The following is a 27373-nucleotide window of genomic DNA, read 5'->3' on the forward strand; positions in this document are numbered from 1 at the left end:
TTCTTTAGATATTTATGAAAATATTCCATTATGTTAATCAATTGCTTTCTTTCTAAAGCTATGGTTTGCACTTTATATTTCTTCAGAAAAATCATTTCCCAAAGTGTAAAAATTGCTTTGCAGCGTTTTGTTCCTAAACTGTACACATTATGCTGGTCCTCAGCCTTGGTTCTTGATAACATTGAGTTCTCCACATTTGCAGAAGTGGACTGTGTTCCTATGGGAATTAGCTGAATACCTTGCACACTCAAACTCTTATCAATATCAACCATGTAGTTTGGAGACTGCACTCAAGCACTGTGCTGAGTTTCCTCAAATATGCGAGATGCGACTGACACAAAGAATGAAGTTAAAATGAACAGCATCAGCACTTTAGCAACAGTCTTTCAATTTTACAGAACACAGTAGAAAACAAGATTGGCATTGTTACTATATGAATGCTTAACCTGCTTACAGCAAATCCTTCATCTTCCTTAATTAACCCTAATATCTTTCAACTTCTACATAATACTGCTCTTTTAAAAGAAAGATTTACAAATCCAACACGATAGAAAGCTTTATTTAAACAATCTGAGTAATGCAGGAGCACTTATCTCCAACCTCCCCCCCCAATCCCAATCAAATAAATTTGTAAGTGTTCATATTTCTTACAGCATTTAAGCAGAACACTAAACAGAACTGGCAAGTGTTACTCAAAAGAAAAGCAGCAAAATGTAACCAGTACATAATTATACTGTACATTGGCAACACAACATGCAATTCAGGGAAAATGCACATCATTTAATAATGTAAACTTACAACACTACTCTTCATGCCAATAACAAGTAAACCAAGAATCAAGAAAAAGTAGGAATGCATCAAAACATGGTCATGATTGAATAGAAACAGAACAAATCATACATTTCAAAATCTTCCTGCACTCATTTATTAGTTCAATGACTTTAAAATTGGAAATGCAATTAAAAGTTTCATAGTTTTTTTTTCCTCCACAAATGATAACTTAATGTGTTAAAACTTCAATATCTACAAATACTACTACTCTTGATTGGTATCTTTCAGTACCAAATCAAAAATAAATTAAATATTTAATCAAATCTTGAAGTGCTGCCAACAGCAACTTGTAGACAAAATTATGGTCCTGTAACCAAAATGTAACAGTTGGCAACTTACACATCAATCTCCATAGTTAAACATATGGAACCAGTTTATTTGCCACTACACAATTGTAACCATTACTGTTTTTCACAAGCTTTGTGAAGTCACTAACTGTAGTGTCCATAACAAAGTGTTGCTTTGTTTCACACATCACAAGTCACCGACATGTCGGCATTTCTATAGCAGCTTTTAAATTTCAAATCCTTTATTTCAAGGCTCCAGTCCAACACTACTCGCTAAAAGCTGTAATGTAGCCCCTTTCCATGTAGTGCTTCTATCAAGTGCAATCATCATAATCTTCTAATCTTGCTGACAAGACATGGTTGTCTGCCCTCTTCCACACTGCTTTAAATGCTTGCTTCCAATGTGATCATCAGCAAAGAAGTGCTAAAAAGTTGAGCTACTTCATGAAATACCATTTCAATGCAGAATCCAATGTTCAATGTATCCAGCGTACTTTAATCATAAAGGTTTGTCAATTACTGTAACACCTAAAAAGGAGAGAGAAAAGATTTTTATTCCTGTGTAAAACATCAGAACAGAAGGTTATTTTAACATATGAAATTAATCATTAGCAGGATGTTTTTGCTCAAACAGAGAAGGACAATGCAAGCAAGTCTGATTGTTCTGGCAACATTCCTGTGGGATGGAAACTGGAAAATCTCTCATCTCGCAGACAAGGAACATGTATTCAATGCAGAGTAATGGGCTGGCAACATCAGCTCACAAGGAAATCTGTACTCTGCAGAAGTGAGCAGATTAAAAATTGCAATCAAAATTCAAATTATAAGTTAGTTCTTCTCAAAATACTTCAAAGACTTTCCTCTCAATAATTAGTATGATTCTGTATATTTTTTAAGCAATAGATGTTAAATACACTGGTCTATAAACCCAGGAGCAACTCAACCATTTTGAAAGAGAAATGAATTGCTGAATTTCCTATGATAGTCATAGAATCATAGAATCCCTACAGTGCAGGAGGCTGCCATTCGGCCCATCAAGTTTGCACCAATTACAATCCTACCCAGCCTCAATGCCTGTAGCTCCATGTATCCACCCTGCTAGTCCCCCTGACACTAAGAGGCAATTTGCTGTGAATGATCAATATAACCTACATCTAATATTGCCTCTAATTAGAAGGAAATGTTCAGTACCTTCATAAGTTTTGCATTTTGATTTCAATTAATTGAGACTTAAAACATGACCTAAGCATTGCTACATTCTGATGCACAAAAATCTTAATAAACTTAGAAAAATGTCTGTTAAAGCTTCACTAAATTCTTCTCGAGACTTTTAGGTGCCGGATATTTATTAAGCACACCATTATAAAAAGCTTGGATGACATAAAATGTGTTAATTTTCAAACTGTTCAGCTTATTCTCTTTCATCACTCTCCAACCCTTTCTTCATGTGGCATCCTCATTGTTCAACGGTTGTTTAACCTTAGGCCATTTCATTATGGGGGACGAGCTACCTCAACTGGTATGGGAATACAAGCAACTTGTTATTCTGCAGCATACGCTAACTAACTGAACTAACCAACCCCTTTCATTACTGGAAACCTCACAACCAATATAAGAAGCTTTATTTTCTTGAGTATAGACAGATATGAAGGAATTATTTAATAATGGTTCTTTCCTCATACCTGTATTTACGTTCCCACTTCCTACTTCTGTCCTCCAAACTATTTTTGCTTCTCTGCAAAATACATTTCATCCTTGCACCTACTTTATTACTTATACATTTGAAAGCCTGATGTTTACCTCAGTACTTTTTTTTTTACAATCCTTTTCAGCAGATGACCGAGACTGCTTTCTTGCGTTTGGCCGTAATGAATTCTAATTGTGGTCAACTATGCTATGATGGACCAATATGACGACTTAAGGTTATTTCTATAAAACAAAGATTATCCTGCCACACCAGAAATACCGATCTATAATTTTAAATCTCTACCAGTTTAAGCATGCTGGCATGTAGCAGATGTAATGCAAAATATTCAAACCATTGCGGTTGATAGCCCAGAACAACCACCACTTTGTTTAAAGCTGTACAATAGGATCAGCTATTTTAATCAGTGAAACAAGCTGAATACGTTCATAGAAATCAGCTATTAAATAAATCCACTTTATTCAACCAATTAAGTTAAAGAACTTGTGATGGAAACAGATTCAATAATTTACAAGAGGGAATGGAAACATTTGCTGGGCTTTGAGGAAAGAGCAGGGAGTCAGGCTATTGGATAGATCTTTTAAAGAGCCTGCACATGCATGATGGGCTGAATGACCACCTTTGGCACTGCATTATTCTATGATTCTAGAAATCTGATTTAAATCATGTGGTCTGGAAGGAAATGGTGGATTTGGAAATAGTTCAAATTGCAACAGCCTGAGGTCAAAAATCTCCAAGCAAACTGAAGAGCTGTGAAAGATCCATATCATGCCACTAATGGAAACGCCTTGAGCTTACAGGTTGTCTCAGAAGTGAGCAGCCACATTCTTTGTGAGTACTGAAGAGTCACTACAAATCTCATTGATGCATAAAGAACACATTTTAAATAGCACTGATAAGCACCAGTGGCATATTTAACAGTGAAACAGAAGATGATCCCTTCACTTTATCCCCACTATGGTTGAGTATAGAGTTATTTTTCATATTGAAGATACATCACTTGTTTGGAGGAGATAGAAGAGAAATAAGATAAAATCTGGGTTGTAGCATGTGTGGCGTTCCAAAACATGACCAATAATTCTTAAGATGATCCTAAAGTTTTTTCACCTCTATCACAATTTTATGTCCTTTTTAGAGGACAAGTATGATCTCGTTGGTTATGAAAAGTACATTTTGAAGACAGTTATGAAAGAATTAGGCCAAATTTTTCCAGCCATTTCCATTGATGGGAGTGTCAGGTCCCGCCATCAGCGACCTCCTGTCAAAGGTTCCCTTGCGGGGGGGGGGGGGCGGGGGGGCATACAATGGGAAGCTCCATTGACAAGGGTGGGGCCAGTCACCACCAGCCAATTGCAAGCCACTCTGCTGCTGCAGAATACACCACAGGTGCGTTCAGAAAATCCCAATCATAAATTATAGACCTAAGTAAATAAAATGTTAGAGGTAAATACCCCAAGTTCTGTTGACAGCTCTTCAACCTGAAATGTTAACTCTCTCTGCAGTTTTTGCCTGACCTGCTGTTTGATTCAATTTTATATTAAATAATTATTTTTACTGCTCAAGCCAAAGTTTTTGTGGAAAATGGCAAAAACTAGAATATTTGTAAGGTTCTCATCCATGATAAATGAGAACATGTATCTTTACTCTTCTATGTTGTAAAATGCATGATGCTGCATAGAGTGTTTCGAAGAAAATACTGATTTTTCCCTCAATTTTAAATATTTTTACAAATATTACGTTTATAGGACATACGTATTGAGACAGTCTCTGAATTAATGTAAAATGGAGTTATAATGGGATCATGTGACCTGCTTCAAATTCAGTCTAACAGTCTAGACTTGGTTGCTATGGGGATGGGGGCAAATTAACTTACTGGAAAGAAGGTGCAAGGTGGTCACACCTGTAGACAATGGTAAAAGTAATTGTGTTGACTCAGAAGACCTGTTAAACTCCAGGTCACACAGGGAAATAATAAGAATACCAGGCTTCACAAAAAAAATTATGCTTCAAATTGTCTGTTTCGTTCCAAGATATCTTGGAGTTGTGGATCTATAGAGTAGCTAATCAGCATTTCTTCTCCATACAATGTCCACGTGATTCACATTGCCATGGAGATGAGTTCTAAGAGGGCAAAAAAGTCAATAGAAAGCCAATATAGCATCAGATTGCTGGTCTGGTTCCTGGAGAATGAAATAGCTGCAGCTTGGATTGTATGTTAGCCATTGAATAATTCTTAAAGCATGAAAATATTGTCATGTGACCTTTTCAGTCAGTCACTGGAAATTCAAATAAAAGAAAATACGGCAGATGCCGATGGTCTGAAATGAAAACAGAGAAGTGGCAAAAAACCAGGTCTAGCAGCATCTGTGGAAAGAGTAATAGAGTTAATGTCTGCATTGAATACGAAGCTGCTTCTGAACTGATGTAGAAATGTGACTGGTTGTATACTGTTCAGAAAGGGGAAAAGGGGTCTGATAGAACAAAATGGAAGGCAGAAATAGGTCAGAGGTTGGGGAAATTAAATTCCAAATGAGTCACAAAACAAAAGCAAAACGAGTGAAGTAATAGTTGCAGTAAAGAAACAAAGTACTTCTTTAGAGTAAATGTTAATAACAGAGAGGTCAGCTCTGTTTGAGAGCAAAAACATGAAAACAAGGTATGAACTCGCACTTGAGGAAAAAGATTCAAAGTGGATGACTGAGTTCATGGCGTGATGTTGTTGCACTCAACATTGAATCCAAAAGGCTCTGAGGAACCCAATCAGAAAGTGCCAAAGATGGACCATGTGATGGTAAATGAAGGGTAGAAATTCAAAACAAATTGATTTTTAGCTCTGGATGAAAGTAGGAAGCAGCGCAGAAAGGAAGTTGTGGGATGGAGTTCTGTGTAGGACTAGAATAAGGGATGTTCCACATAACCCACAAAAAGACAGGCATAGCTAAGGCCCATGTGGTTACCCATAGCCACATATTTTATTTGGAGGAAGTGCGACAAGTTGAAGGACTTTGATTGAGTCATGCCTGGCCCAAAGGAAGATGATTGTGTGGTTAGAGGTCAATCATCTCAGTTCCAGGAGTTCCTCAGGTTAGTGTCATAGGCCCAACTATCTTCAGCTGCATCATCAATGACCTTCCTTCCATAAGGTCAGAAGTGGGGATATTCGCTGATGATTGCGCAATGTTCAGTATCATTCATGACAAAACAGATACTATGTCCAAACGCAGCAAGGCCTGGACAATATCTAGGCTTGGGCTGACAAATGGCAAGTAACATTTGTGCCACACAAGTGCCAGGCCTTGACTATCCCCAACAAGAGAGGATCCAATCATCACCCCTTGACATTCAATAGCATTACCATCAAATTCCTTGCGAACATCCTGGGTGAGTACGGACCAGAAATTGAACTGGACTAGGCATATATGTACTGTGGCTACCAGAGCAGATCAAACATTAGGAATATTGCGGTGAGTAACTCACCTCTGATTTCCCAAAGCCTGTCCACCATCTACAAGGTGCAAGTCAGGAATGTAATGAGAATTTTCCACTTGCTTAGATGAGTGCGGCTCCAACACCACTCAAGAAGCTTAATACCTTCTAAAATAAAACAGCCCATTTGATTGCTCCCTTTTCCACTAAGATTTAATCCCTACACCACTGACAAACAGTGGTGGCAGCATGTACCATCAACAAGATATACAGCAAGAACGCAAGGTTCCTTAGACAGTACCTTCCAAACTCAACCAGTACCATCTAGAAGGACAAGAGCAACAGATACCTGCGAACACCACTGCCTGGAGGTTCCCCTCCAAGTCACTCACCATCCTGACCTGGATATATACTCCCGTTCCTCAACTATCACTGGTCAAAATCCTGGAACTTCTTCCCTAATAGCATAATTGATGTACCTACGCCTCAGGGATTGCAAGTGGTTCAAAAAGGTGGCTCACCACTATCTTCTCAAGTGCAAATAGGGATGGGCAATAAATGTTGCCCACATCCTAAAAAAATTTTTTTTTAAAAACTTGCTCAATGAGAGAGCCAGGAGGAGCAGGAGGCTGGTGTAGAATGAAGACTGTTCAGGCTTCTGCTCAAGAGAGAAGTGTAGAGCTCTCTGGTGAGGGATGGAGGCGAGAGGGCTTGGACGTTCACAAGAGGAAGCAGTTCGGACCAGGAAAGTGAAAACTGTTGAGCTGAGGTAGGATGTCAGAAAAAAAATCCATGTCTGCGTGGGTTTCCTCCAGGAGGTCCAGTTTCCTCCCACAGTTCAAAGCTGCTAGAGTTAGATTGAGTGGCCATGCTAAACTGATCCTAGTTTCAAGGCGATTGGCAGGTAAGTACGTTGAGTTATGGGGATAGGGTGGGATTATTGTCGGCGCAGTCCGAATGGGCCAAATTGCTGCCTCCTCTGCTGTAGGGATTCTATGATTTTCTATGGTAAGAATCATGAATGGAGGTGGGAAGATACTGGAAGAGTAGAGTAGAGAAGGCAGGGGGAAAGAGCCAAGATAGAAAAACATTCAGTTGGGCAGTGAAAATTTAAATTTCTTTTCAAAGGCTCAACCTCTTTGGAGATCATAAACAAATATACGTCAATACTCTGCACCATGGAACAAGTGCAATGTATGTCTGCTGTGCTTACTTCTGAACTGAACCTTAAGCCGCAGTGAAGAATCTCTCCCAGAAATCAGAAAATAAATCAAAGACGTGAGTAAATAATCATACCCATGTTGTCTCAAGACATTTGCAAAGGTCACTGCACTGTTTCGCCCACACTTACTCCTGCAGTGACGAATGATGGATGTATTAAACCTACAATCCACAATTTGGAAACGTAGCTAAATAAATGATGTCCCAAGTTTATCTTAATATGCATTTTAAATTCTGATATTAGTGCCTTTTGTGATAAAAATTCACATTTCTCAACTTCAGCTGCTTAGACCTTCAGTAAATGATCAGGATCATTCAAACAGAAAAACATGAAACAAACATTAAATGAAAAGTAATTTGTTAAACAAGTTCCATAAAAAAATGCAACATCCCATTAAACCTGCAGAGGGAGAGCTTGGACACAAATACAATAACAAGCTACGCCAGTTTAATTCATAGAAAGAGCTCTCCAAGGTGGTCTGTAGAATAACACTGATGCAGTGCTTTAAAAACATGGCTGTACAAATACTAAGAAAAGCCAGCCTTTTTCCCACCTGCATAACTTCTTCCCGTGCTCATACACTGTGGTAGAAGTATCCACTTATCTAATGCTGGGTTGTAATATTCCACAGACGCAAGATTACAGGAGCCATCATCTCCTCCAGCTACATACAGCAGACCATTTACAGCACAGACACCTTTCAGGGTTAGAAGCAGAGAAACACATTAGTTTTTTTTTTCTGCAACTTGTGCACAACCAAAAAAATAGACTTTTGCTTAGCCAATCCTACCTGCATTCCTTCTGCACATATTCATGTCTGCAACCTGTTTCCAGGTATTTGCAGAGGAGTCATACATTTCCACACTTTTTCTCACCAGTGGGCCATCATGACCTCCAACTGCATAGAGTAAACCATTTAGAACTCCTACACCTGCAACAATGCAAATAAGATCCAATTACCTTTAATTGCTTAGAAATACAGTCTCCTTTCTTGAAACTAGGTAGCTTCCGTAATTCTGACAATCACAATAGATTGAGACAAAGGCAGGTTGCAAAATCCATTTAATTCCACCCCCCCCTCCAAATCTATTTTCTCGATACTTCAATTAGGCCAGGACCAAGAGGAAGTGGGGCAACAGCAAGGAATGAGAAGAACATTGCTCTGACTGCTTCAGTCACCACTACACTGTAGGCTAATTTTAATCATATAGGAAAAAAAACACAAGTGGAATAACATTTGCAAACATAACAAAGATGGAGTTGTATTGTATACAAAAGAAAGTCAAAGTGAAAGTCGTTCTTTAGAGGGCGCAAGCAGTAACTTCAGGTACACCACACTACAAAAAAAAAATCAATCCCGTGTTATTTATTTGAAATTCATGAGATGCAGATGACAAAATCAGCCATCTTTAATGATATCAAAGTTTCCTAAAATGCTTCAAAATTAATAAAGTTACTTTTCAAGTGTTTAATCCAGGGAATTGTCGGAGCTACTTGGCAGACAGGAAAGGACTCTCAAACAGCAATAAGATAAACAAACAAAATGTTGTAATGATGTTGGTTGAGGAATGAATATTGGCCAGGACACTAGGATAATGCTTCACTCTCATTTAAATTGTGCCTTGGGATCAATTACGTCCACCTGAGGGTAGGCGTGGCCTCAGTTTAAGGTCTCATTTGAAATATGGCCCCTCTGAGTGTAGCACCCCATTTCAGGATTGCTTTTAAAGATAAATAAATCACAGGAAAAGATGTATACCTTCTCCTTCTACGAAATACTGTGACTAAAAAGGGCATTAAAATAATTTCTTGTGTTGTATTTGTAGCAAAAACATAACTGTGGCAAATTTTACAATATTAAAATAGCAGAGGAAATCTTACCCCATGATAATTATTTGTAGATAAATCAGAAATTAATGTTGAGTTATACTTCATTTGCTCCAAAGGTAATCAATAATGGACTTTTCACTGTATCATTGAATAACAGCACAAAAGGAAAGCCGTTCATTCCATCACTTCCCAGATCTCAAGACGGCTAATTAAACTATTTTACTGTTCTTTCCCCTCAGCTCTGTAAATGTTTCCTCTTCAAACGCAGTCTATATTTTCCAAATTCTCACCTGCTCCACTGCGACGTGTGCTCATTTCAGCGATGTACGTCCATTCATTTTTAACAGAGTTGTAAGCCTCTACAGAGCTAAGACATTGTCGTGATGCTCCATCATAGCCACCTACAGCATACAGCACACCTAGCAACACATACAAAAAAATTGTGGTTAAAGGACAGTTCACATTTACAAGGGCTTTTGTATGCATCTATCTAAAGGCCTGCTCTACACACCATAATGAGGAATACAAGATTCATAGGCTTTCTTTTTGGATGGTACTGAGACTGACTGAGTATAAGCTTAATCCCAGTTGGCACCAAGTTAGTTGATTCCCAGTCAAGGTGGAGATCCTAAATTAAGGAGCAAACCTGTTCGGGGCTCCCTGGAGTTATTTTCTAGTTGTGCTCGCTGGAAGCAGTAAACACGTGGAGAGATCCTCACTGTCTAAGTCCCCAAACACTCCTTCCTGGCAAAGCAGTAATTTACTTGTACTACTTTCAATTTTGTATTCTGCAATCGCTGCTCAAAATGTGCTCTCTGCTACATTGAGAAACCAAACGCAGACTGTCCCCATTCAATACCTTATTGACATTCGGTAGCAAGGATCACTCAAAGAAAGGCACCCCACAATGAGATGCCAGAGGTGTTCAATGAATGTAGAACTGTACCACAGCAAGCAGTGAATGGCTTTGGGATGGGCAGGAGGCCAGGGAGCAAATAGGTGCACAATAGCTGAATAAACTTGATTGCCACAGAAGTTTACTGCATAATGCTTTTGATTTCATTATAATATACTGCTTGTCAATAGTCAATGTATCTACTAGGGGCTAGGAATTTAAACAAACAACTTTTCAAAAAAAACACAAAACCAGCACCGGCAAATAGCTTAAAGACTTATGAGGAGACTGCTAACTGGGTGGTTGAAAAGATATTGCCTCTTCTGAGTGCTACCACAACCAGTCATGTCTCTAAGAGGCCATGATTTCTTGTAGCCCATTTCAGCTGTGACATGAAATGTCATATAATTCCTGCTTATATTGGAGAAGAACAGAAGTGAAGGTCCTACTATAGTAACAAATTCCAACATTACAGTTCACTAACCATGCAAGTGAATTAAACAGCACTCCCATGACAAAGAAATTACTAACCATTTGTAGGTCAGCCTCGGGGTGAACAATTAAGTTGCAAAGGGATTTGTACAGCTTGAAAGAAACATACCACAGTTCCAGTATTTTGTGCATTTTGATTACTGTGAACCAAAGACTGTAATATAATGTCATTGGCTGTAAAACATGGGAAATCAGTTTGCTGTCTTCTAATAATAATCATTACCCTGTACTAATTTAAATTGACAAAACATGAAACAAACAAAATGTTAAATGGATGATCCATCTCAGCCCACGCTCAAGGGACCTACTATCACAAATACCAGTCTTCAGCCAATTCAAATCAATCCTCATAATACCAAGAAACAGCTGGCATCCTCAATACAGCGAAGTCTATGGGTCCTGACAACATCTCGGCAGCAATACAGAAGAGCAGTGTTCTAGAAATAGCTGTGCTTAACCAATCTGTTCCAGTACAACTACAACACTGCATCCACTGAATATGGAAAATTGCCCAGATATGCCATCTCCACATTAAAGAGAAATCCCAGCACAGCCAATTATCATCCCACCAGAGTACTCTCAAAGTAATGGAAGGTGTTGTTGACAGTGTCGTTAGGGCGGCACGGTAGCTCGGTGGTTAGTACTGCTGCTTCACAGCTCCAGGGACCTGGATTCGATTCCCGGCTTGGGTCACTGTCTGTGTGGAGTTTGCACATTCTCCTCGTGTCTGCGCGAGTTTCCTCCGGGTGCTGCAGTTTCCTCCCACAGTCCAAAGATGTGCGAGTTAGGTTGATTGGCCATGCTGAAATTGCCCCTTAGTGTCCTGAGATGCTGAGGTTAGAGGGATTAATGGGTAGAATATGTAGGGATATGGGGGTAGGGCCTGGGTGGGATTGTAGTCGGTTCAGACTTGATGAGCTGAATGGCCTCTTTCTGTACAGTAGGGTTTCTATGATTCTATGACATTTACTCAGCAATAACTTGCTGGCTAATTCTCAGTTTGGGTTCTGCCAAGGCCACTTAGCTCCTGACCTCCTTTCAGCTTTAGTCCAAACATGGACAAAAAAAGCTGAATTCATAGGGCGAGGTGAGAGTCACTGTCTTTGAAATGAAGGCAGCACTTGATCCAATTGTGGCACCAAGGAGCCTTAGCAAAACTGGAGTCAATGGAATCAGGGAAATCTCTCCAATCAAACTTAGACAAAGGAAGCTGGTAGTTCTTGGAGGTCAATAAAATCAATCCCAGGACATCACTGTAGAAGTTGCTCAGGGAAGTATCCTGGGGCCAATTACCTTCAGTTGTCTCATGAACGACCTTCCTTCCATCAGGAAGTCAGAAATGAGGATGTTTGCTCAAATTTCAGTAACATGCACAACCTCCCAGAAACTGAAGCACTCCATATCCATATGGACAGCAAGACTTGAACAATATTCTGTTTTGGTTTGATAAATGACAAGTAACATTCATGCCACAAAAGCACCAGGCAATGTCCATCTAAAACAGCAAATCTAACTAGCAGTCTTTGGCATTCAACAGCACTACCATTGTTGAATCCCCACTATCAACATCCCAATGAGTTACCATTTACCAGAAATTTAACTGGAACAGGCTTATAAATATTGTGACAACAAGGGCAGGTCAGAAGACAGGAATTCTGCGGCAACTAACTTAGTTTCTGATTCCCCAAAAACTGTCCACAATCTAAAGTTTTAAAGTTTATTAGTCACAAGTAGGTTTACATTCACATAGTAATGAAGTTACTGTGAAAATCCCCTAGCTCAAGGCACAAGCCAGGAGTGTGATGGAATACTCTCCACTTGCCTGGATGGGTGCAGCTCAACAACACTGAAGTTGTTCAATACTACTGAGTACAAAACAGCCATATGACCAGTGTCATAGCCACGTTCATTCCCTCCACCACTTACGCAGTGGCAGCAACTCAGACTCCCTTCAACAGAACCTTCCAAACTCACGACTTCTACCGCCAGAAAGAATGACAACAGGCACATGAAAACATCACCTGTACATTCCCCTCCAAGCCACATACCATCCTGATTTGGAACTACGTCATCATTCCTCTTACTGTCACTGGGTAAAAGTCCTGGCACTTACAGCACTGCATCTACACCTTCTCCAGGGCAATTAGAGATGGGCAATAAACTGAACTTGTTTGGTGACACCCACATGCTATGTATGACAAAAAATGAATATAGGACAGATTTTAATCTTTAACACAGTTAGAGGGTTGCTGGCTGAAAATACAGCTGATTCAGCAGAACTCACCTCCTACAACACCCACACCAACACTACTCCTCCTGGTGTTCATTGGTGCTACGTGAAACCACTCATTTGCTTTGACATTGTATACCTCTACAGACGATAAACCTGCAAAATAAAGTAAACCCAATTATTACACACTCCGTACATCAAAAATATATTTCTGGAATATGATTAACTGTTTATATCAAACAATAAAGTATATAGAAACGAACAACTACTAAATCAGATCTGCAACTGGCAGCCTTGTGGTTTACTCCAGTAGGCCCTGGCATACATCTGGTACCTGTACTAACAACCCAGATGTAATGAGTTTATAATCCTTGCATAGCAAGCTGTGAAACAGAATTCATTTTTTCCTTTTTTGGACTTGCAGCTCTGAAAGCTTCTGTACTATCGTAAAAACACAACTAGGTCACAAATTGATCATTTTAGTGGTCAACAAACCCCTGGTTTCTTTCCCTTATTTTTCATAATTTTATTCACCTGTTGTTCTCATTTATCTTCAAAATATGAACGTACAATAAGTTATAGATTTAAGGCCACAGCAGCCCTCCAGTACTTCACCAAGTGGCTATTCTTCATGTGCAAGTATCCGTAGGCTATTTGAAATATAGAAGATAGGAGGAGAAGACCAGTTGGCCCTTCAAGTCTGCTCTGCCATTCATTACGAATCAACTACTTCCTGCAGTAATGAATTCCACAGGCTCACCACTCTTTGGATGAAGAAATATCTCCTCACCTCTGTCCTAAATGGTCTGCCCCGAATCCTCAGACTGCGACCACTGGTTCTGGGCTCCCCAACCATTGGGAATATCCTCCTTGCACCTGAGGGTGTCAGAAAGAAGCCCAATCCTGTATGTAACAGATATTCCCGCTCCTTCACTTTCTAGGAGGGCATCATCAGATATTTAGCAGAAACTCAGACCAAGCCCCCTTTCCTTGCTCAGAAGCTGAGGCCAAATGAAAATAGTTAATTGATTGTTCCTTTGTGTCTTTAGATTCGGAAGTAAATTTATCACTGAGTCTGTTAATTTTCTACTTAGCCACTTTATCTTTTCCTGTTATAACATGCATATTTTCTGACTTTACACTGTTACTCACCTCCTGCCCAACTTCCACTTCTCTGATTTGCTGCATAATCTCGCTCATGTTTTGCCTTCACTGCTACTTACTTTAACCCATCCCCACCACAGCTCTCACGCCGCTGCCGCCACCACCACATCTTCTCCATTCTTTACAGGCCTACAGCAAGTCTATCAATAGGTGCTGGCATCCACCCAATACATGTTGTGGTATCACAACACCCACCCCCATTATTAATCATCATACTATTTCAGTACATTTAATCATTGTAAATTTACTGGGGATTACTAATATATCCAAAATTAAATTCCGGAAACTATTACAAGCAATTTATATTCAGATAAGCAAAAGAAACTATTTGCAAAATACAGGCAAGTTTTTCTTTTGCAATTAACAATGACACAGACAACTGGAAAACAAGTGTGTTAATGAGCCTTTTCAGGATGCAGTTTAAACATTTCAATGCAAGTGAGCTGTTTAGACCCAGTAGCAAATAATATCAACAATACATAGTGCAAATACTCTTTTTCAATGTTATATATTAGCGGTTTTCCAAAAATTTGGGAGTGCCACCTGATGATCCAAACACTTCTTGAACAGGTTGAGAAACAGTGCTTTTACATGGTGGAATCTTATCACCTTAATTTTTAAAGATGAGGGGCAGGATCATTTTTGAGTTCCACTCCAGATAGGCTCTGAAGTCTATCCAATTGCACAATCCTCTTGGAGGAAGCCATTTAACAACCACCAACTAACAGGGCTTCTGGAAGCAGGCTGCTGCTTGGCAGATGGACAGGCTCCGCAAGTAGGCATCAAGGGAGCTGCCACTAAACTTGGGAGACTGTAAAGGTGCCTCAAGGTGGAAGCATTCTCAGAAGACTACAAAAATCAGCACACAGTGTGACCACAGCCTCCAGGCCATCATTGCAAAGAGGGAATACCTCCATAGAATGGCCTGCCATAACAGATATAGCCCTGCAGCATCTAGCAGGTTCCCCAGTTTGCCGCCAGGCGGCCACCAATTTGCTCCCAAGTGGGGATTTCTTTTGTTCATTAGCTTCTCGCTACTGCCAGTGAGGTAGCTGATGCTCAGAGGCTGGATCAAAACAACATCATTTTATGTTTATACAACACCTTTAATGGGTTGTGGGGCTGGAGGAGATTACAAATATAGAGAAGGATGAAGTCACGGAGAGATTTGAAAACAAAAATGAGAATTTTGAATTCGAGATGTTGCTTGACCGGGTGATAGGCAAACAGGACCTGATGTGAATCAAGGCAAAGGCAGCAGAATTTTGAACGATGCCCAGTTTACAGAAAATAGAATGCAGCAGAAAGCCAGGAATGCATGGGAGTAGTTGAGTTTAGAAGTAACAAAGCATGAGTGAGGATTTCAGCAGAAGAGCCGAGAAAAGGGCAAAATCAGATGTGCTTGGAAGATAAAGAACAAAGAACAACCCAGCACGGGAAACAGGCCCTTCGGCCCAACAAGCCCGCACCGCCGCATCACCCTACACCTATTCTACCCTGCGTGTCTACGAATAGAACTCCTGACTTAGCCAGATTCAGGGGAGAATAGTGTCAATTTGGTAAAACCAATCAGCCTAAGAGCACATCTTTGGGGTGTGGGAGGAAACCGGAGCGCCTGGAGGAAACCCACGCATCCACAGGGAGAATGCACAAACTCCCACAGACACAGGCCCAAATCCATGTATCTGCACAGCTAGCAGTGCTAGTCACCGAGCTGTTGCGGCGCCCGTCTACTGGTCCAGGATCAAGCACACACACCGACACGAAGTACTAGGCCACTCCCGGAACCTCCAAGAGTAGCCCACGCACGACCCACCGTGTGCATGCCCCTCGTTTGACAACGAGGTGGACCTCCACCTGCGGAATAAAAGACAAAAACGTTAATCACAAGCCTGCCTTTCCGGTGTCTCCCGAGGTTCTAACCCTTATTTAATAACCCCTACCATAACCCTCCATCCTCGTTTCACTCATGTGCCTATCTAACTGAACCTTAAACGAGTCCAACGTTCCCGCCTCCACCACCCTACTCGGTAGCGCGTTCCATACCCCCACAACTCTCTGCGTAAAGCACCTTCCTCTCATATCCAAATTATACCTCTCCCCCCTCACCCTTAAATCATGTCCTCTTGTATCTGTAACCAATCTAGGGAGCAGTCTCTCACTATTGACTCTGTCTATTCCCTTCAGTATCTTATATACCTCTATCATGTCCCCCCTCAATCTCCATCTTTCCAAGGAGAACAGTCCCAGTTTCTCCAACCTTTCCTCGTAGCCCCGCCCCTCTATGCCAGGCAACATCCTGGTAAACCTCCTCTGCACCCTTTCCAGAGCCTCCACGTCCTTCCGGTAGTAAGGTGACCAGAACTGGACGCAGTACTCCAAATGCGGTCTAACCAACGTTCTATACAACTAAAGCATTAGACGGCAGCTCCTATACTCTATACCCCTTCCTATAAAGGCTAGCATTCCATAAGCCTTCCTGACAACATTCTCCACTTGTGTCGCAACCTTCATGGATTTGTGAACCTGCACTCCCAGGTCCCTCTGTGTTTCTATACTCCTAATTTGTCTACCTTGAATCACATAGCTCCTCTCTACATTATTCCTTCCAAAATGCATCACCTCACATTTGTCAGGATTAAATTCCATCTGCCACCTATCTGCCCAATGCACCAACCTATCTATATCCTGTTGTATCACCTCACAATCCACTTCGGTACCCGCCAACCCTGCCATCTTGGTGATCAGCAAGTTTGCTGACGACACACCACCTACGCTCTCTTCCAAGTCATTTATGTAGACTACAAAGAGGAGAGGTCCCAGTACTGAGCCCTGCGGCACACCACTGGTCACTGGCCTCCAGCCGGACAAAGTCCCCTCCACAACTACCCTCTGTCTCCTATTACCCAGCCAGTTCTCAATCCACCTAGCTACCTGACCTCGTATCCCATAGCCTTAACCTTTTCTACCAGCTTACCATGAGGGACTTTGTCAAACGCCTTACTGAAATCCATATAGATGACATCAACGGCTCTCCCATCGTCAACCGTTTTTGTCACCTCCTCAAAGAATTCCACCAGATTCGTAAGGCAAGACCTCCCTCTAACAAAGCCATGTTGCGTATCCCCAATCAGACCGCAACGCTCCAAATGCTCATGCATCCTACCCCTAAGTACTTTTTCCATTAATTTCCCTACCACCGATGTCAAACTCACCGGCCTATAATTTCCAGGGTTATCCCTGCTACCTTTTTTGAACAGCGGTACCACATTTGCTACCCTCCAGTCTTCTGGGACCTCACCTGTGTCCAAAGAAGAGACAAAGATTTGCGCCAGAGGCCCAGCAATTTCATCTTTCACCTCCCTAAGCAGCCTGGGATAAATACCATCAGGCCCCGGAGCTTTATCCGTCCTTACGCTACCTAAAAGCCCTAGCACTTCCTCCCTCATAATAGATATTTCCTGCAGCTGATCCTCAGCTCCCTCTAACAGACCGCACGATTCCGAACCCCTCTCCTTCGTGAATACCGACGCCAAGTATTCATTCAGGAGCTCCCCCATTCCCTCTGACTCAATACATATCTCCCCACTTTTGTCCCTAAGAGGACCAATTTTCCCTCTAACTACTCTCTTGCTCCTAACATAGAAATAAAATGCCTTCGGATTTTCCTTAATCCTACCAGCCAAAGCCATTTCATGCCCTCTCTTCGCCCTTCTAATTCCCCTTTTTAGCTCCCTCCTACTCTCTCTATATTCCTCCAGTGCACTCTCCGTACCCAGTCGTTTCGACCTAACATACGCCTCCCTCTTCTTCCTGACCAAGTCTTCAATACCCCCCGTAATCCACGGCTCTCTAATCCTACCTTTCCCATCCTTCCGCTTAACCGGAACATACCTCCCCTGCAACCACTTCATTTTGCCCTTAAAAGCCTCCCACTTGCCAACCATGGACTTGCCAGCTAACAGTCCCTCCCAATCAGTGTCCTGCAGCTCCCTCCTAATCCTGCTATAGTTCACCATTCCCCAGTTCAGCACACTCCCGTTCGGCCGGCACTCGTCCCTTTCCATTTTTATCCTAAAGTAGACGGACTTGTGGTCACTATTAGCCACATGTTCACCTACCTCTACCTCTCTCACCTGCCCCGGCTCATTACCCAACACTAAATCCAGTATAGCCCCTCCCCTAGTCGGACTAGTTACATACTGCTCTAGAGACCCTTCCAAAACACATTTCACAAACTCCTCTCCCTCCGTACCCCCAGCTCTAGGCCCCCTCCAATTCACTCCAGGAAGATTAAAGTCACCCACTACAACCACCCTATTCTTCCTGCACCTATCCAAAATGCCCCTGCAAATGCCTTCCTCCACTGACCTCGGGCTGTTGGGTGGCCTATACTACACCCCTAGCAACGTAATCTCTCCCTTTTTATTCCTCAACTCCACCCACAGTGACTCAATCCCTATCTCTTCTATATTGTCCTCCCTCTGCACTACTGTGATGCTTTCCTTGACTAACAGTGCCACCCCTCCACCTCTCTTCAACCCTCCTCTGTCACACCTAAAACACTTGTACCCAGGAACATTCAGCTGCCAGTCCTGCCCTTCCCTTAACCATGTCTCTATTACAGCCACCACATCTAACTGCCTCACAAACATCAAGGCCCTAAGCTCATCAGTTTTCCCTGCCACACTCCTAGCATTGAAACAGACACAGTTCAACCCACAAGTGTTCCTCGGAACCTCCTTCTCCCTGATACTTTTCCTTTCACCCGACTCTCTCCCAGCCACCTCCCCACCCCCCACTCCATATTAGTTTAAACCCTTCATAAACACCCCAGCTAACCTCCCCACTAAGACATTAGTTCCCCTCCCGTTCAAATTCTCCCCACCCCTCCTGTACAATTGCCCTTCTCTCCTAAACACCTCCCAGTGATCCACAAAAGTAAAGCCCTCTACCCTACACCAATCCCTCAACCATGCATTCAGCTGCATGATCTCGTCATTCTTTGCCCTGCTGGTACTGGGCAACAACCCAGAGAGTGCCACCCTGGAGGTCCTACTCTTTAGTTTGGCCCCCAACTCCCTAAATTGCCTACGGACCTCTACCCTACTCCTCCTTCCTATGTCCCCCTCCCCTACATGTACTATGACCTCAGCCTGTGCCCCCTCCCCTTTCAAAATTCCCTCTACCCTGTCCGTTACATCCTTGACCCCTGCTCCAGGGAGGCAGACCACCATCCTGGAGTCACACCTCTGTCCACAGAACCTCCTATCAATACCTCTGACCCTCCCGTCCCCTACCACTATCACCTTGCCAGCCCCCTTCTGTCCCTCTAAGTCAGTCTCCTCCTCCTGCCTATCTTTGTATGCCCCTGTCGACGAACCATGGGGGGCCCCTGGGGAGGCCAGGGGACCCTGACTACTCTTCTTCTTCCTCTTTCCCCTCCTAACAGTCGTCCATCCTCCCTTCTCTTCAGCCCTTGAGACCTCCTCCTGCTCATGGTTCCCAGCCATTATCTCCTCGTTCTCCCTGACTAGAAACGCATCTTCCAGCCGCCCCTCGAGTTGCCTGACCCGGGCCCTCAAGCGCTGCAGTTCTAAACATTTACTGCAGATGTGGACCTTGGGGACACGTGACACCACCAGGAACTCCCACATGTGGCACCTGACACAACTTACATTCCTCCCTATATTCCCTACCATGTCCCAACCTCCTGTAAGTGCCCAAAGGTAGAAATCTGTCACTCACCTTCTCTAAGCCTACTCTCGCCTAAGCCCAGCGAGCCAAAGCCCTTCTCACTCAGTTCCCACTCACTCCGCTGCCCGCTGTATGCTGCTACCCCTTTTTTATACCCCCCGCTCCCCCTTAACGACTATCCCCTGGCCTAACTTCCGGTACGGAAGTAAACTACACTCTAACAAGCCCCGAGAACCGGAAGTACAGGAAAAAAGCGGTTTTTTACTTTAAATCAGTCACTCACCACAGCCACAGCCACCAGGTTCAATGCTCCGGAGAACAAAGATCATGCCAATGTGACACCAAGACTGTGAACATACTGGTATAATCATGGACTATTTGCCAGGGAGAGGGATGGAATCGATAGCTACAGAATGGAGTTTGGAGGAGGAACTGAAATCAACCACTTCAGTCTTCTTAATACTTATTTGGGAGGAAATTTCTGCTCATCCAATATTGGATTCCAGGCAGACAGCCAATTTAACAACAGCACATGTACCAAGACAGAGATGATAGTGATGGCAGTGAGGAAGAGCTGAGTGATGCTAATATGTATGTGAAATCTGAAATCCATTGCTATGCTTTTGCATGAGATTGCTGAAGGACAGAAAAGTAAAAGTAGAAGAGAGGTTCCAGCACAATATCTTCTGAAACTATCCATCCCTGCCAAAATCTAAGATTGCAGCTAAGTTTCTATCCAAAACGTAAAGTTAAATCCTCTGAACAGAAATTGGCATAGAAATCATTATTTTCACTTTTTCAAAAAAAGTGATCAGGGCTTTTAGCAATAACTTGTTAAGCTACAAATGATGTGAAGAATGCACTAATTTCAATCTAATCATGCATTGCAGAACAACCTGGAAGACTAGCAAACACAATTTGAACCTACCTGTGCTTCCGTCAAATCCTCCCACTGCATACAACAATCCATTCAGTACCGCTGCTCCCAGAGTGCTCCGTCTGTCCTGCATGTTAGCATTGCTCATCCACTGGTCTTTGACTGGATCATACGAATCAACTGTCCTCACTCTTAATGAACCATTAAAGCCTCCAACAGCATAAACCAGCCCACCCATATACATCACACCTGCAGGGGACAGGAAGAATAAAAATCCAATTCAATTCTTGGGTGATAAATGCACTTCTCTCCAGCAATCAGCAAGCCTTTCACAGTCACATGGCTGCATCAAAACAGTGCACACTCTACAATTTCATTTAATTATCCTCTCAATTGTCATTGGTATAAACAGAAAAAAACCCTTGTGTTGTGGAACAAAACGTTGATTCAGATTAAACTGTGGGTGGATTAGAAAGGGAAATTAAACTTGACTTCATTTTGCCATCTTTTGTTAACAAAATTCAAAATTTCAGAGACAACTTAGCTTCCTTGGTCTATCAAGTGTATAAATAAATCCGTAAATGCAAAATGATTAAAAATCCTCAGAAGTACAAGAAATCTGATGAACTCTCAAGAGCCTCAAAATCAAAGAGGTGCATTAGAAGATCTCCTTGCCTACTTCATTCAAAGGTCTAGGTTGGTTTATGGAAACAGTAACTGGTCTCCTGATTAAATAGTAATCTTTATCATGTTCTGATAAGTATGGAAGAATTTGCTGGCAAAGTAAGAGTTTAAGGGACATCATTTTATTAATGTCTAATTTGTGTTAAAGATGCAATAACCTCCTGAAAATCATAAATTACTGAACAATTTGCACCGCTCCATTATGAACCAAGTAAACTCACCATCCGCCTCAGAATTAAAACAGGCCCGTGTAAATTATATTTCCTCTTTGAAATTACATTAACTTTGAAATCAAATCAATGTATTTATACACAGCCTCTCTGATAGGAACATGACCAAGCCCTTGTTCAAATCTGTGGTGATGTCTTGCTATTCCAGATTAAGTTATCATGGATTGGTTATCCAGGGATAAATATAACCGTATTTATTTTAACATTGTCAAGTTGAATAACGAACACAGCATGCCCATAAACGACCAAGGATTGTAACAAAAACACAGCTTTATTATACATTTCATATGTTGATAAATTTCAGTTTGCTTTTGACTGTAATTTGGCTAACATAAATCAAAGAATTATTAGGAAACCTTTAGGAGTTTTCAGAGTTTTCCCCTAAATTATGTCCTATAAAGAGAATGATATATGCTCCAATTTTTGATACCCACTATCAGCATCGAGCACCCCCAAGCTTTTGTACCATAAGCCCAAGGCGGAGTTAAGAGCCCTATACAATGGGTTTAAGTCTCAGCTTCAAGTGTCAATTTGAGCTCCAAGTAATGAGGCTGCAGGTTAGAGTTCCACTCAAGGTCTCAAACACAATTTAAATTTATGTATCTGTTCAATACTGAGGGGATGTTATATTAACAAGAGGTGTCCTGCTTCTAATCTTTTACCTGAGATTTAATTTCCTTGTTCTGGCGCTTTGGTTATAGTTTAAAGACTATCTGAAGAGAAGGGGACCACCTAATATCCTGACCAACATTCTTCTCTCAGCCGCACCTATTAAAAATAAACTAACTGGTTATTCAATGCTTTCTATTGCGGACAGCAAAACAGATGCCATACAACGCAATATAATAATTATGCCTGCACATTATATGCTTTATGGGATTAGGCATCATACAAAACAAACACTTTTCTAAGTATTACTATGGCTGTTAATTGCCAGTTTTGTTGCATTAAAAAGTCTTGTTTCAAAACATACTCAGACTAGAAACTAAAGATATATCAGTTCCTCAGAACATAACTACAGTGATTGTGACACAACTTGCATTTACATGCGGCTCTCAATGTAGCAAAACAACCCAAGGTGCTTCCATCTCCTTGCAACCTAAGGAGTATCATCAAACAAAACTGGACTTCCAGCTACGTGAAGTGATATTAGGACAGCTCACCAATCACTGTCATGGACAGCATGGTGGCAGTGACTAGCACTGCTGCCTCAGCACCAGGGACCTGGGTTTGATTCCCGACTTGGGTCACCCCCGTGTCTGTGTGGGTTTCCTGCCGGTGTTCTAGTTTTGTCCCACAGTCTGAAAGGTTAAGTGCATTGGCCATGCTAAATTCTCCCGCTGTGTACCCAAACAGGTGCCGGAGCGTAGCGACTAGTGGATTGTCACAGTAACTTCATTGCAGTATTAATGTAAGCCTACTTGTGACCATAACAAATAAACAAAATAAACAAAGTGATAAGTTATCAGAGACATTATTAGGAGCACATTAACTCTGAAGTCAGGTACAATCAAAGCCAAGTATTGTTTGTCTACCTGCTCTGCACCTTCGAGAGGGAAGTTCAGCAACTTGGTACCAACGTTCCTCCGCAAAATCATAACACTCCACACTACGGATAGCTTTAGGAGCCTGACCACCAACCACTACCAGCACCTGAAATTTAAAGTGATGTTCAGTTAAACTTTTGCATTATATCTTAAGCTGCAGAAGAAATCATTAGCTTCACTTTTTTTAACTTTTGGTAAGGAAAAAAAAACTAAGATCCAATACACCCATACTGTGAAAGTGTTCTTCCCTCAACTAAACTCATGCAGTTATTCAAAAAGCAAAGGAGGGTAAAAAAAAGAGAGAAAAAAAATCTCTCCATCAATTGTTAGAATGAGGAAAACACAATATATGTTACATTATTTTGATATGTAGTCTAAATGGTTATTAATGAAACTTGCCTTAATATCCTGCCCTGATTTTGTCACAAAAATTTATATGGCTTTCTGTAATAGAAGATGCAAGCAGTTATATCATCAATTTAGCCAATCTGGCAATCTACAGTATTATGATTTGATTCACTCCTAGATAGTCCTGTGCATGGAAACTCAAAGATGATGATATTTGGCTGAACACTTACAGCTGGGGTAAATTAAAGGGAAGTTGGTAGCAAGAATGTTTATGAAGTCTGATCAAAGTTGTGTGGATGTGGCAATAATTAATGTGTTTGACTGCACAGCAACTGGGATATTGATAATCACGTACCTTCGGAAGGCTGACTGGTGTTCTTAATCTTGTTCTGGTTGTTTTCATCAATGCACGTTGATCAGCCGGAAGCAAATGATACTTCATTGCTTCGATGAGGTAATCTTTGCATGCATTACTATTTTTAACCAGCGTCTCCTCTTCCACTCTCTGTTAAATAAAATCAATAGGAATAAATGCCTTAAATCAAGTTTAGATTAACATTTAGCACATTACTCTCAAAAGTTTTCTTCCCCTTTATCCGATAAAAATAGTCTTGTCAATAATCTGGTGAAACCACCATCAGCTATTTGATTCCAGCTCTCCTACAGAGCACTTGCATATTTTCTCTTGCTGCAGCTTATCAGTACACTGAGAAATTGCTGTGATATGGTTACACTGTCTCTATTTTTAAGGGGATGGATGCAGAAAGATAAAACGGCTCATCTTAATTTCATCCCCATGAGGGTAATGTAAAAGTTCTGATCTTAATTCTGTGCAACTTTCAATAATTTAATTCACAATGATTTGACCCTTGAAGGCCATAATTTAACTTCTACACAGTAACGTTACCTGCACCAAGTATTCACGTGTAAGAAGGGGCAGCCGGACATGTTCCATCAATCGGGCCATGTGCTCCTGCCGAGGTTCCTTATCGTGCTTCACCCAGGAGATGGTTGCTTCAAAAACCTGATTGAGTTAATGATGGATTATCATTACTGTGCAGCATTTTAACCAATTGTTTTGTCGACCACAAATCATCTCAGGCCTGTGGTTTCAAATCACGCTGTAGGGGAACTTTTTCAGAAAAAACAACAAACACTCAAAACACAAATCCCCATCCTGTTCCACTCCCCAGCTGAAGACCATATCATAGCTATAGAAACATTAGTACAAATTACAGATTTTAAAAAATGATGGCTTTGATTTCATTGAACACTCCTTGCCTGACTTCCCCATCCTCAGTTTTCAATATACCAGCTAGAGCAAACAGATCCCATTCCTGTCCCTTTAAATTTTGAAGTGTAATAATCAGACCATGGACGAGGATTGTTCAAATGATTTCAAGTTAAGAAATGCAGAAAAAGAATGAAATGCAACAACTGAGACACTGCCCAGTCACAAATAGACAGATCAAATAATCTTCTGAAATTAACTTGTAAGGTCAGTTTGAAATATACTAAAATATCAAAGCTCATCTGTGAGCGCTCGACAGTGCCCTGTGACACCAAAACACTCTGGAAAGAGTGCAAGCCCCTTCAATTCACCAAAAATGAATACAGAATGAAAGTAAGGAGATGGATAGCAAATGCATGAGGGCACCAAATGAAAGACTTATAATGCATGAAACATAATGGAGAGTACTCGAGGTAGCAATACATTTTCAGAAAATTTAATCATTTCAACTTACTGACATGACTAGATTTAAATTCATCAGAATTCATCAATTAACTTGCACTTTGTCCAGATTTTGCAGTCAGCAGCAAAGTAAATGATCTCAAAGAAAGCTGCCCACTAAGATTCATCAATTGCAGTGGAGTGGATTTCAGAGAGTAATTCAAATCTGGCACCGATTGTAGACAGTCTCTGGCATCCAGCAGCATTGAATAGGCTACTGTAACAATGTACTTTCACATACTTCTAAGTGAACACAAAAGGTACTTATTAATAAAAATTGTACAGCAGCAGCGTGGCTGTAGTCAGCTCCTCCAGAACGTATCTGCCTAGGACCCTCTCAGTTAGAAGTCTGACAACACCAGGTTTCAGTCCACCCGATTTATTTGATAGTAAATTCACTAGCTTTCGGGTTAGCCCCTTCGTCAGGTGAATGGAGAGTTCTGGCCTCAGACAAAGCATATAAAACACAGTTTACAGATTACTGATTAGAATGCGAATCTTTACACCTAACCTGATGTTCAAGTCTTAAAGTGGCTAACAATGTGTGTGGAAGGAGCATTGATCACAGGTTCTGTCTGAGACCAGAACTCTCCATTCACCTGATGAAGGGACTAACCCAAAAGCTAGTGAATTTACTATCAAATAAATCGATTGGACTGAAACCTGGTGTTGTCAGGCTTTTTACTGTGTTTACCCCAGTCCAACGCCAGCATATCCACATTAGGACCCTCTCACCATGGGATTCCATACTTCTGATTGGTCACCCAGGCTAGGTGACCCTTACTCTGCTGTGTTGCCCTTAAAAGGGAAAATCACCATATCTCTCCCCCTTTAACTCCTTTATACAATCTTTAATAACTAATTCACTCCATCCCAAATACTAACTAAACATTATGTACATGAGTTGTACAGTTTTAAGTTGAGTTTTTGAGGTGGTTTTCTGTTCCATATTGTCCAAGATGCTTCCACAGGATCAAAGTTAACAGAAACAGCAGCATCAGGTACCTCATCACTATTTTCCTTCGTGGAGACATCAGTTATATCCATAACAGGTTGAGCAGGACTTGTATTTACGGGTTCAAATATATTTCTTGATGGCAGCACGAACTGCTGCAGCATCTCTGTACTTCTCAATTGGTCCACGTGTTAACAAACGATCCATCCCTTCACTTGGTATGAAAGGGGTCCAGTCTTAGAGACAATAATTTCGGGGATCCAACTTCATCCACTACCAAAGTTTCTCACATCTAAGGCTTCATTATCATAAATGACTGTGCTACACTACATTAATCATGGTTTGCATGCTGATCACTTTGGCTGCTTCCACCCTCCGTGAAACATGAGGCTCATTCAGAAATGGTGTCTCATTGGCATAATCTTTCAATAGTAGCATGTACCATAGGTGGTTTCACCTCAGAATGGCAATCTACTTAAGCATGTGCATCAAGCATAAGGAACCAACAACACTGTTTACTATCTGTGACATTTCTTCAAAGAAGTAAAACACCTTTCATGTTTTTCCAGTGGATGAAATAAAGGTTGGGGCATGTAAATTGGATTAAGGTAAAAGCCAAAACTTGAAACTTCAAGAATATACAATTTTTATATTTAAAAATCTATTAAATTATTATAATGGAGAAATTTGACATTAAAGTTATAATGTTAGTTTTTCACACCAAAGAGGTTGTTCAGCAATAAGTATGAACAAATTCCCACTTATACCTTACTGAAACTTTTTCCAAAGGTTTCTAAGAGCAAAACTAAGTGTAAAGATAAAAGTTCACAACAAAAACAAACTGCAGGGACTTCAGTAGCACATTCTAGAATCAGTGATAGCAAATTCTGGATTGTCATGTTTAAATGCATATATGCAAATACCAGAAGCTGCTGGCAGTTTCACAGTTGTAACAACAGCTGGAAAATGCTGACAGTTTCACTATTGTTACAACCATACAAACCAGTCCATTCTTTCTATTGGAGTAACATATAGCGCAATGAGAGCGTCTTTGCCTAAATTAGAAAATTGTCTCTCTCCTGGAACATCCAATGGAGCTCATTTGGCAAATAGTTATATGTGGCCAATACATTAAAAGGATTGCAGAATTTATTATTCATTTAAAGCAAATGGCAACTTAAGGGGCGGGGGGGGAAGAGTTCCGATCTTACGCAAAACCAG

General features: G+C 41.2%; 1 protein-coding gene across 3 annotated transcripts in view; it reads right to left on the reverse strand.

Moving 5' to 3' along the window:
• Nucleotides 1-568: 568 nt before the first annotated feature.
• The window catches only part of LOC145344853 (kelch-like protein 2), a 104111-nt gene continuing 77306 nt past the window's right edge, over nt 569-27373 (reverse strand). For all 3 annotated transcript variants that reach the window (XM_080192096.1, XM_080192114.1, XM_080192107.1), the window contains 9 exons: nt 24373-24489; nt 23821-23970; nt 23106-23223; nt 20708-20905; nt 12973-13074; nt 9592-9720; nt 8262-8402; nt 8025-8168; nt 569-1646 (listed from right to left, as the gene is read on the reverse strand). In XM_080192096.1, the coding sequence (XP_080048222.1) occupies nt 1618-1646; nt 8025-8168; nt 8262-8402; nt 9592-9720; nt 12973-13074; nt 20708-20905; nt 23106-23223; nt 23821-23970; nt 24373-24489 (1128 nt within the window). In that variant the 3' untranslated portion in view covers nt 569-1617. The remainder of the gene's footprint in view (nt 1647-8024; nt 8169-8261; nt 8403-9591; nt 9721-12972; nt 13075-20707; nt 20906-23105; nt 23224-23820; nt 23971-24372; nt 24490-27373) is intronic.

The sequence above is a fragment of the Carcharhinus amblyrhynchos genome, chromosome 1 (genome assembly GCF_965287045.1).
Source record: "Carcharhinus amblyrhynchos chromosome 1, sCarAmb.v2.hapA, whole genome shotgun sequence".
In the NCBI taxonomy this organism is placed as follows: Eukaryota; Metazoa; Chordata; class Chondrichthyes; order Carcharhiniformes; family Carcharhinidae; genus Carcharhinus; species Carcharhinus amblyrhynchos.